The sequence below is a fragment of the Brachyistius frenatus genome, unplaced genomic scaffold, assembly GCF_029030835.1.
Source record: "Brachyistius frenatus isolate BFR_SWC_R1_liver_20210118 unplaced genomic scaffold, ASM2903083v1 Contig_11, whole genome shotgun sequence".
Taxonomy (NCBI): Eukaryota; Metazoa; Chordata; class Actinopteri; family Embiotocidae; genus Brachyistius; species Brachyistius frenatus.
The window spans coordinates 5,984,103-5,995,152 of NW_027210610.1; the positions used below are offsets into that span (position 1 = coordinate 5,984,103).

General features: G+C 45.2%; 1 protein-coding gene across 1 annotated transcript; it reads right to left on the minus strand.

Annotated features, from left to right (window-relative positions):
- Positions 1–213: 213 nt before the first annotated feature.
- Positions 214–10,746, minus strand: med1 (mediator complex subunit 1). The gene is made up of 16 exons (XM_069691745.1): positions 10,599–10,746; positions 10,238–10,344; positions 9,049–9,127; positions 8,706–8,760; positions 8,240–8,372; positions 8,090–8,118; positions 7,856–7,927; positions 7,477–7,551; positions 7,083–7,246; positions 6,843–6,954; positions 6,525–6,649; positions 6,286–6,413; positions 5,630–5,831; positions 5,418–5,513; positions 4,854–4,959; positions 214–4,773 (listed from the first exon to the last, which is right to left on the minus strand). The coding sequence occupies exons 1-16, from the start codon at positions 10,717–10,719 to the stop codon at positions 888–890; spliced, it is 5,490 nt and encodes a 1,829-aa protein (XP_069547846.1). The 5' UTR covers positions 10,720–10,746; the 3' UTR covers positions 214–887.
- Positions 10,747–11,050: the final 304 nt, after the last annotated feature.

Here is an 11,050-nt window from a genome sequence, read left to right on the forward strand (position 1 = left end):
AAGCACCATGTAATTTTGAGTTCCAAGTAATTGAGCAGCCTGATACACTGCTGCCATCTAGTGTAGCTTCGTAGCTGAGCCCAAACCACTCAACAGAACAGGAAGCGAAATGATACAAACCTGAAGTATTAACGTATTTACAGACAATTACCCTCGCTTTTCTTGCTGGCAAAAAAATGAATACGAACAACAAAGTCTGCTAAAATGCAAAAATGAGATTTTTACAGACGTGAAATATTTATTTCAAGCTTCAAAAAACTCTACAGTTCAAAAGAATTAACAGCAGGTCACTTCTTGTCCATCATCATTATCATGTGTCGTTGTTCTTTACCTGCACTGATTTACACATTTAACCATTTCAAATATATCAAAATCTAAAAATCCCCAGTTGTACCTGAAAAACAAGGCAACTGAACATTGTACCCTTTTGGCTTTACAATACTAATTTTAACAGATGTCATTCTCATTTTTCATACACAGACAGTACAGTGACAATTGTTTTTAGCAATACGCACTGCACATGTATTCAATTTGAAAAGAACATGAAAAACACATTTAGCAACAGTAAAAACCTCAACTTCACAGGAAAGACAAATATAATGTCTACTTCTGAGAAAATGAACAGTTTAAAGCCACTTCCTCAATAAAGCTAGAGGAGGCTGGTATTCCGTAGCATCCACTTTCATAGAAAACTGACATTTCGCATTGATATTTATAGATTCAAATGACATTATCAGCTTTAACAGGTGATCACTCGGGAAGCCACGACATTCTTGAATCCGGTTCCAGTTTGTGCCTTGGGTTAAATAAATAAGTTTACTTTGTATATTACGTGTTAAAATGTAACAACAGGAGAGTAAAATAAAAGAAAGACTTTCTAAATCGAATTAAAGGTTACCAGTGAGGGCTGAGTCCATGAGATCGTCGTCTTCATTTCTCATGTACATTGGACTGGGTCGGGATGGACGATCTGAGCCGAGCATGGACAAGGAGGAATCCGAAGCCGAGATGGGTGACCGTGACCAACTGTCTGCTTTTATTGGATGCGAGGACGGCCCCATGGACATAGATGACTTCTTCTTCTCTTTGTCCCTGTCCCGTTCTCGGTCTCTGTCCCTCTCCCGTTCTCTCTCTTTCTGCTTCTTCTTCTCCTTCTTGTGTTTCTTGTGTTTCTCCCCTGAGCTGAGGGGGATGGAGCTCATGTAGTCCTGGGGGGGAAGTGGCCGCATGGTCTGGTCGTCGTCCGAGCTGGGGCTGTTCTGGTGGGACTTCTCGGCCACTGAGCTGCTGCCCGACTCGCTCTCGCTGTCGTGGTTGAGTGGGGTGTATCCTGGCGATCGGCTGTGGCTGGGGGAGGAGCGGTCGTGCTTGGGAGTGGAGCCACTGAAGAGGGGGGAAGCTTTGAGGCTGGAAATTTGGGGACGCATAGAGTCGCTAGATCCTTCCCCTGCTTTCTGAAGGGTCACTTTCGCCTTGATACTTGGTGAGCCGCTGTCTGGTTTGCTAATGATAATTTTGGCCAGAGTATTCCCACCAACCCCCCCTGTTTTTGGGTCCATTAGCTTTTTATCGCCACTGCTCCCCCCAGAAACCGACACTTTTGCTTTAGCCTCTTTATCCGACTTCTCCCGCTTATACTCCCCACTTTGGGACGATGACGCATGCTTGGAAGGACCCATGTTTGACGGTCCACTGGGAACATTGCCAGGACCGCCACCAGGAGCAGATGCCGAACCGGCTCCTCCTACTGGTGGGCCCCCCTCACAACCATCCTCCCCCACTCCTCCTCCACCTACACTCTTCAGTTTGTCTATGACTGCTGTTAGAGAGGGTTTCTTGTTTCGACTGGGAGACTTCCCTTTGGCGTTGGCATTATTTGCATTGTTCTGACCAGCCCCTCCACCACTTCCACCTCCACTTCCGCCACCCCCCCCACATCCACCACTTCCACTTCCTCCTCCTGCCCCTCCTCCCCCTCCACTTCCCCCTCCACCACCCCCATACTGCGACTGGGAGCCTCCCGAGAAGCCCATGGAACCGGAAGATGAGGAGGAGCTGGAAGACGATGAGGAAGACATTGAACCAGAGGAAGAACTTCCACCAATTGGCTTCTGGGAGCTCATACCTCCACCAGAAGAGGACTTGGACCCTCCAGAGCTACCCCCTCCTGAGCCCATTGGGGATTTGGCCTTGGAAGATGGAGGGGTTCCTGGAACCTGGGACTGCTGCATTTTCATAGGTGAGGACAATTTTTCACCAGAGCTACTGGAGCGAGAATGGGAAGGAGAGATGTTGGGCTTTATGTTGGGATTCATAAGCGACCCTTGAGGCTTTCCCCCCTGAGGCTTAATTTTATTACTACTTCCAATTCCACCTCCAGTACCTCCAGGCCCAGACAGCCCATGTTTGGTGATTGGGGAGGATCCTGGTTTGCCAACACCCATTCCTTGGGAAGAGCCTTTTGACTGGGATGGTCCACCTCCACTTCCTGCACTTCCTGGCTTGGAGCTGTTGCCCTGTGTCATGGAGCCTTCCTTGGACTTTATCTTCCCTGAGGACGATGAGTGTGAATGATGGCTTTTGCTGCTGCTGGTTCCTCCTGCTCCTCCTGTGCTGCTGGTGGCTGAACTGCTGGAGGTGTATCCACTGTGGGATGAAGTTTTCCCCCCAGTTATGGTCCCTTTTGGGATCTGAATAGTGATTTTGGGAATCGGAGGTGTGGCACCTCCTGGAGGAGTTTGTGAGCGTCCTGAACTACCAGGAGACTTGGAGCCTCCACCACTTATGCTTCCACCAGAGCCTGAACCACCACTTGGAGGCGTATAAGGTCGCCCTCCGGAGCTGTGAGAGGGGGACTTCCCATCAGGGTCCATCTTTTTGCGTTTGGGAGGCTTATCTTTGGACTTTCCCTCACTGGATGGGGTCCTGCTACGTTTGACCTGTTTGCCCTCTGCTGAGCTGCTCCCCATTCCCATCCCAGAGCTGCTCCCTCCGCTGCCTCCATTCTCATCCTTTGGCCGCATGAGAACCTGTTGTTGTTTTACTTTCGGTTCGGCACTTTTAAAGTCACCACATGCTGCTCCGAGGCCCATCATGAGGGGGCTCTGGGACCCTCCGCCATGTGCGTCTCCCAAATCAGGAGCTTGCCCTAAAAGAGGTTTACCACTACCACTGTTGCCTCCAAACACTATCCCCATATCAAAAGGGTCCTTCAGTGAGGGCTCTGGAGTGCTCTGCCCATGTGGAGTAGGATTTTGAGGTGTTCCTGATGGGGTATTCTGCTGGCTGCTTCCCCCAAAACCCTTAACCAGGTCTATGTCCCCATCAGCACTTGGAGAACTGTCATCAAAGTAGCTTTGGGAGAAACCATGGCCTGACGTCAGGAGGTCAGGGTTGAAGTCAGCAGCGTCAGGAAAGAAGTTGGTGGAGGACGAGTCACTGTTGGGAGTGGCGGCAGTTGCAGTGGCCTCAGCAATCAGGTCAGCAGCATCTGTAAAAGGGTTCTCATTGCTGTTGGTATTGAAAATGTCTGCCGAATCAAACACTGCGCTACCCTGACCTGAACTGGAGGAGTCACGGATGGGGGTGCCTAGGGGTCCTCCATCCTCCACGCCACTGCCCATGGGGTGCTGCCCATGGCTCCCACTGCTGCCTTTGCTGGTTTGCTCTGGTAAATCTGACAAGATTTCTGTGATATCAGGTCCAATACTGTCAGAGCTAGAGAGGCGGACCATACGAGGCGGTGCGGCACCTGGTGGTTGCTGTTGCTGAGAATGGACATTAGATTGTGAATAAGGCATGCTGGGGCCAGAGGGTGGTGTTCCACATTGGCTAGGTGCTGGAGTGATGCTGTGGGGTGTGTCTAAGCCATCACCTGTGAGGTTAACATCAAAGATTGAATTCTGAGACGCGTCCACATCCATGGAGAGGAGCTCCCTATGGAAATCATCCTCGTGGGAGACTGGATGGTGCTGGTGATGCTGTGGCATGGAAGATCCTTGTTGTGATTTCATGCCTAAACCACCCCCTCCACCACCTGGAGCTGTTCCAAGCAACACACCACCCTTTTCATTCCCCCGTTGGCGCTTCTTCTTTCCCTTTGTGCTACCTGCAGGGCAGGTTCCACCCATGCCCTCTGTCCGTGGAGAACCAGATGAAGAATTCTGTCTCTCTAATGGACTAGAACCATACAGTGTGGCAAAATCTTGTGTGGGGTTGTCTTTCAACAAGTTCATCAGCATGGGATGATTCTTGGTGTTGCTGGCAGGTGAGGATGTTGGTGGTGGAGTTTGGTGGGGTTGTGGTGCATTCTGGGAGCTGGGACTAGAACCCACACTTCCAGTTATCTGCAATAGACTTGTCAGTATGGGATTCTGGGTGACTTTGTTGTAATCATCTGAATGCCCTTGACCTTGTTGTTGTTGCTGCAACTGTTGCTGGCCAGCCACCCCTCCCGGGGTTAGGCACTCTCCTCCTTGGGCTTGCCTCTCTGTTCTCGAAATGCCAAACAGAGAAGCGATTGGACCTGGAAAATTAGGTCCTCCAGGGGGTCCTCCCCCAGTTGGTGTGTTCCCCCCTGTGAGCCCAGGAAGTCCCATAGGGTTAGTTCCATCATCTGCTGCCATGTTATAGGTGGGACTACCAGAGGGTGGCAGGTTATTCTTCACCATGATCTCCACAGTCTGTGCAATTAATGAGAGTGCCGGAGTGTCTGCCTGGATGGTCTCTGCTTTCCTCCGAATGGCCCGCATGGTTACAGGGATGGACATGCATCTAAGAGGGCGAAGAAACGATTACCTTAAAAAAAAAACACTGTTCACACTCATGCATTCAGGGGGAATTGACAAGCTCACCTCTGGACCACTTTGGTAATGAATTCATCAGTGCAAATCAGAGCATCTGACAGTCCTTTATACAGCTTGCAGGATACCTGTCGGGAGTCAATCACCTCCATCACCACTAAAGGAAAGAGGTCAGATTGGACAGGAATTAAATAATAATAAAGTTAACAGACTAACTAATAATAAAAAATATATTTCAACTGACACAACTCATGTAAATGACCAAAGCGAATTCAATTGGATCGTTTGATTTATAATTTTAGTAACTTTCACTCATTGAATAGTAAAGAAAAATGGCCTCACTAAGAGGTTTGAATGGATTCAATTGAATAAGTGAATTCAATGAAGTGCTAAAATTACAGTCCTAATTTCAAAAGAATTCTTGTCTATGCCTCCATGTGATCCTTGAATGATGACAAGTTTTTCCTCTAGTTCATTTGTATAATAACTTCCAACACACTTTGTTCAAAACATCATGTTTGGTGTGATTTTGCATCCTCATTATGCATTCATGTCAGATAACTACACCACCAAAAAATGAGCAAAACTGAGATTTTGTAAAAAGTGATTGCTCACCACAGACTAACGACTCATTGACTGGATGCTGGAAAGAGACACTGAAGCTTGAGTCAGTAAGAGGACACACTTCAAACTGCAGCAGGCCAGCACTGTCTGAAGGAACAGAAAAGATGAAACACTCGTCAAATGTAATTTGATAAAAAAAAAAAAAAAACAGAGTACATATTGTTGATTGACCGAATATGAGAAATCAGAAGCCGGATTCTTACCTTCTTTGACAGAAGTTCGTTTCACACAGCTGCCAATCAGGGTGTTATAGGCTGCCTGGTGCCGAATGATATCTAATAGGAGAGGCACTTGTGCTGGGTGGCGGAAGGGAATCTTGGATACCAGTGCTCCTTGAAGAGAATGACCGTCTTGCACTGGGGCGCTGCCATTCAGGAAGTAGCAGTGCTGTTGATCTGGCAACACCTGTGAAAGCATAAATCTGTTTCTCTTAAAGGGTTTTATGTAGAATAACGTTCTAAAATGTGTTTTTTGTATCGGCTGCATTTATCTTTTGAAATCACAAATTTCTTTGAACAATGTCAAGAAATTACGTGTTTGATAGAAGATAGCGGAGACGATAAGAGCACGTCAAACACAAAGACAGAACTAAGGGGCATATAAAGAGACTTGCTGGTATAAGAATCCTGACGGAGAGAAATGGTCATACAAATTGTAATATTACTTCTGTAATAAATACAATGAGTAATGATTTGACATTTCCAATTCCAATAGGTGACCAAAATTACAAGTAATCAGAACAGTTGAGGGCCAAACTATTGAGGCACACATGCTGGATGTAGAACAAAACTGAATGAAAAGTAAGAGGAAAGATTCCACATGATTACAACACATTACTAAATTGTGTGCGTCTGCTCACAGAATAAAAGTGCATGTTGTGTGAGGGTGGCGGCAGGGAGCTGCTCTCTTCCAGGAGCTGGAGCTGGCTCTGGACAATTAACTGGTAGAGAGGCGAGAAGCTCGGTGAAGTCTCGAACACCGGGATCGCTGGGGGGGGGGGGGATGGACAGAATGAATTACCAAACTGAACAAGTGTCATCCTTCCGGTACATATTTATGACTTATGAATATTCACGAGTATTCGTGACATAAACTCACAAGTAGCATTGCCCATCCTTTGGATAAAGGAGAGTGAGAAAGGCATAGGGCGGTTCATTTTGAGGAAAAAACAGGCTGGCAGGTCCACGCAGTTGGAGTTGGTCACAGTGGAAAATGAAGGTGTCCTAAAATATGGAATAAACATATTTCTCCTAAGAGGCTAAAATAACCCCCAAATGACTGATTTATTATGTCAAAGAGTAATGCATTTCATGAGGATTTACAATAACCTCCAGTTCTGGGCTGAGTATTTGCAGTTTTTAGACAGATTTATAGGTTGCTCATCGCAGGATAGAACGATAAATTGAGGTCTCTTACCCTTTGTTGTCAACTGGGTGGGATCCGGTGATGAGTGGAGCGATTGGGAGTTTGTAGACAGCAGAGGTTCCCTCGATCGTCACAGAGACACTGACACCCAGAGAGCGCGGCACTGCAACAACAAATGTTCGCATACAGACACAAGTCACGAAAGATAATCCATCATTTGATCATACGGCCAGTGGCCGCTGTGTAATTCTTCCTCTGTGCCCTTGTCGGCAATGCTCTGCATGTACTTGCCATTGTTGTCTGTTAAGTTGAGCGGTGAGCCGGTTCCCTCTTCAAATATGTCATAAGGGGACACGTAACACTGGAGAGTAACGAGATGGCCACCACTCCTGGCTGTCAGTAAGCCCACACTCCCATGAAGAATAGTTTCCGCTGTATTAGTGTTGGTTGCCAACCTAGAAAACATGCATCAAACAAAACATGACCAAATTAGGCCTTTTAGTCAATTTACACTACGAGCTTAATAAATGTATATTTTAGGGTCACCAACTTATTACTTAAATTTGATGGTAGCTGCATTAGCACGTAGCATGACACACAACCGGCAGGCATTTGCAAAACATCAGTAGCTCGAAAACACCGAGAATAACATACAAGGGAAGATAAATCATTTCTGTGTACTTACCTAAACATGTGCAACATCTTGGTGAGATCAAGCTCCAGAGACTGCAGTGCTATGTACATCTTGGTTTTCAGCTTACTGGAACACAGAAAATAAGTGCGGTAATTTGATTTAACTGCCATGAAAACAATACTCATCAAGACTTCCACGTCTTTAACAACAACGATCTTTAATCTGGGATTCACTTTTCTTCATCCTTCGAGCAGTTTGTTTGGCTTCATGACATAGAAATAGTGAAGGGAAAAATTCTTTCACGTTCTTGGAGAGTTCAGTGTAAATTCAAGCCAATCTATCTGTAGAAGAACAACAACAACAAAACAATCCACCTTCATTTTTATGTGAGCTTCACTCAGACAACTTTCTAGCCTACAGGTCTACTTACTTGTCCCCAGGAAGTTTGTATAAATCAACCAGTCCCTTGAGATGTTTAGAAAATTCTTCAAAATTCTTTTCTCTGATGAGAAACAAGAAGAAATGTTGTTTCAACAGGTATTAGATCATTAAAATGATTTCCTACAGCTGCTTGCATCATTCCGCAAAACAGAAACGATTAACATTGCATCCGAGTTTGTTTTCCTCATCACATTGTAACGCGAAGTGAGTGGGTTCAACTCACCTTAGATGTTGAATCAGCTCAGGACAACTCTGTGAGCAACAAATTAAGAAAAAAGTGGCATTAACCATTTGAAGGGAATTCAAAATAAACAAGAATCAACTTGAGTCTTATTTGATTCACTTTCTGGAGCAATATGGAAATTACACTGACCGTGGGGTTTTCTCCCTGATGAGCCACCTTGACGTCCACCAACTGACCACCGGTGTCCAGCTGCACCTCCACGTAAAACATGTCTGATGTGATGTAGCACTCGGTCCCTGATGGGCTGAGGTGAGAGCCCAACCTGCAGGGACAGGACGAAAACATAAAGAGAAACAACTGTCATTTTCTTGTTAACTTTTTTTCACGTTAGCCTATTTAAAAACAGTTTAAGTGTATTGAAAAAGGAAGTCGTTAAAATTCACAATAGATAAGTACAAGGAATACAATCTAAATAGCAGTTTTGCAATGTTTTATGCGTAGCCCGCAGCCATTCGAGATCCTAATTCTCAGCTCAGTTTGGAAAAAGAAAAGAAAAAAATGCATCGAACTGAACACTTTCCATCCTTGAACTTACCAAAAACCATCTGGAGTAGTTAGAAAATGAGAAAACATGGGCAAAATGTTTGAAACTCACATGTTTTGTCGAGCGATGGATTCTAGGCGATCCGTCATGGAGGACAGAGAGGAGACTGAAAAGTAAGGCGGAGAGGAACGTGAAATTTATAAGGTGACAAGTCATTGACGACTGCGTGCATGCATGACAACGCAGAGGACGTGTCAGGAAGTGACAAAGCAAGCTGTAATTTACCGACGCCACTGACACTTTCCATTAAAGTGTCGCACTGGAGTGTTAAATAACTATTTTAGTCTAAATACAGTTACATTTCCCCTCTCTAGTGATGAAAGGTAACATTTTCTAAACAAACAGGTTGCCCCGCTCTTCCTCATGTTTCGGTGCTATGATTTGTCAGCCTCACCTTTCAGCGCTCTCTGCAGGGTCTCTAAGCAGTTGAGCAGGAGCTGGTGGCCCGTTGCATTCATCACGCCGCGTTTCTCCTGAGACACACAAAAAAAGAAGAAAATGCTTAATTAACCAGATCAGATGTTCGAGTTTGTTTTCCTCCGGCTTAGTCAGCACAACTAGTCCGACATTTAAATGTCACAATTACACACTGTAAGAAAGAACTTGTTTGCGCAACTGCGTGATTAATGGCTATAAATTTGTACTCAGCAGGCTGGTTGTGAGTCTCTGTTGTGAATACTTGTTCTGTTGTGACCTGATGAGGAATTGTTAAGTACATAGATAAAGGGATGGCATTGCTGGGTCATAGTGGATATTGATAGTGTTGATGGTCATCAAGAACTTCTAAAACCTCTAAAATAGCTTGAATTACAAAATAGATTTTAGGGATGCCCCGTCAGAGTCGTGGAGTCAAATTGTAAGTCAGAAAAATTCACTCAAAGAGTTCAGTCATGACAAAGCATTGCTGATTTGTTGTAATACCAGCTTGCGCCACTAGGTGGACCCTCTTACTCTCTAAAGAGATGGGAGTTACAGGTGTGGTAGCTGCCCATCCACAAGGACTGCACAACTTGTAAAAAATAAAATAAAAGCGCACCTTTCAGCAGTATAAGGAAAAAGAAGACACCACCCGCCCGACTCTGACAGTCATGTTCAGGAACACTGTCGCTTCAAGAAATGAAAAATCGCCCTAGTTGTGGAGAAGCACATTTTCATCATGCCACAAAAAGATGTGAGGTCAATCAGATTTAACTTTGACCTGCAAGACTCTGTAATTTTCAGACATTTTAGAGGTGGAGTGCGTTTAAAAAAAAAAAAAAAAAAAAGAGCCTTATTTTCAACCTGTGAAAATAAGGCTTTATGTTTGCAGGCTAAGCTTCCTTTAAGCTCTGCTGACGTGTTTCTCCAGTCCTGCCTGCTGACGGTAGATTTTGTTTTGCTACTTCAGGTTTGATCTCGGCACATGAAAGGCTTTCAGTCGGATTGGTCTGTCGAGAGTACAACAGGGAGGAGTGACAGCCAATCACCGGGCCCGTTATTACTGGTTTTAGAGCTTCAGGTAATTGTCAATGTTTAAACCCGTCAAGAGTTTTAAAGCGATGCTGTATAAATTCACACAAATTATTTATAGGAAGATGTCTCACCATGGCCTGACGCACAACTTTGCAGGTCTCCTGCCATGGCCGTGAAGCATTGTGTTTGGCATGAAGCCTCTCCAGCAGAGCGGCATTGCGAGTCTGCTTCTCTGTTTCTGGGAAAAAAAGAAGTGTTTTTAGCTGCGCGATCAACTTGTTTCACGAGTGAATGTTGTTATTGTTTCGTGTTACCGAATAGAGATGTGTCTTTATCGTGCCGAAAACAAACAAACACACGCACACACACAACAAAAACAATAGTAGGCCGATTTAGCCGTTAGCCATCGTTAGCTCATATCACTAAAATAACACACACAAAAAAAAAGAATCAGTAAACGAAACCAAGTTAACATCCGGGTCGTGTTCTTACCTGTTACCTCTTCGGTTTTGACCCGGTCTCCGTGAGGCTGATTTGCTCCTTGCTGAACCGAGATAGAAAGCTCTCTCGCAGGGCTGCCGCTCTGCATAGAAACACCGGGTCCCGCCGCCATCGTTCCCCCGGTCCCCCGTTTTTCGGTTCCCCCTCCCTCGACCTCCCCCGTTACAGTTCCGCGCTTCGGGTTCCCGACTGCCCCGCCCGGGCTTCCGTACTGTGCTGCATTCGTAAGCAGCGTTTTTGTTTTTGGTGGTTTCGATCTCGCACTTTGTATGAATTATATATATATTTATTTTTTTTGCTATATATGTGTCATTTACCCGCAGGCCATTTTAAAGGAGCAAAATAAAATGTATACAGGTTCTTATTCTCATTTTAAGAGGTTATGTCTGATTATTTCAACGCTTTGCGTTTATTCTGAATCGAAAATCCAAATCTCTCAACTC

What these genes read in the sequence shown, in the direction of transcription:
- med1 (XM_069691745.1), bottom strand. Translation starts at nt 10,719, where the DNA reads ATGGCGGCGGGACCCGGTGTTTCTATGCAGAGCGGCAGCCCTGCGAGA. An exon ending in CCTGCAGAGAGCGCTGAAAG is followed by an intron (nt 8,761 to 9,048) that starts GTGAGGCTGACA and finishes CTTACTTTTCAG; the next exon opens with TCTCCTCTCTGTCCTCCATG. An exon ending in ACGAACTTCTGTCAAAGAAG is followed by an intron (nt 5,514 to 5,629) that starts GTAAGAATCCGG and finishes CTGTTCCTTCAG; the next exon opens with ACAGTGCTGGCCTGCTGCAG.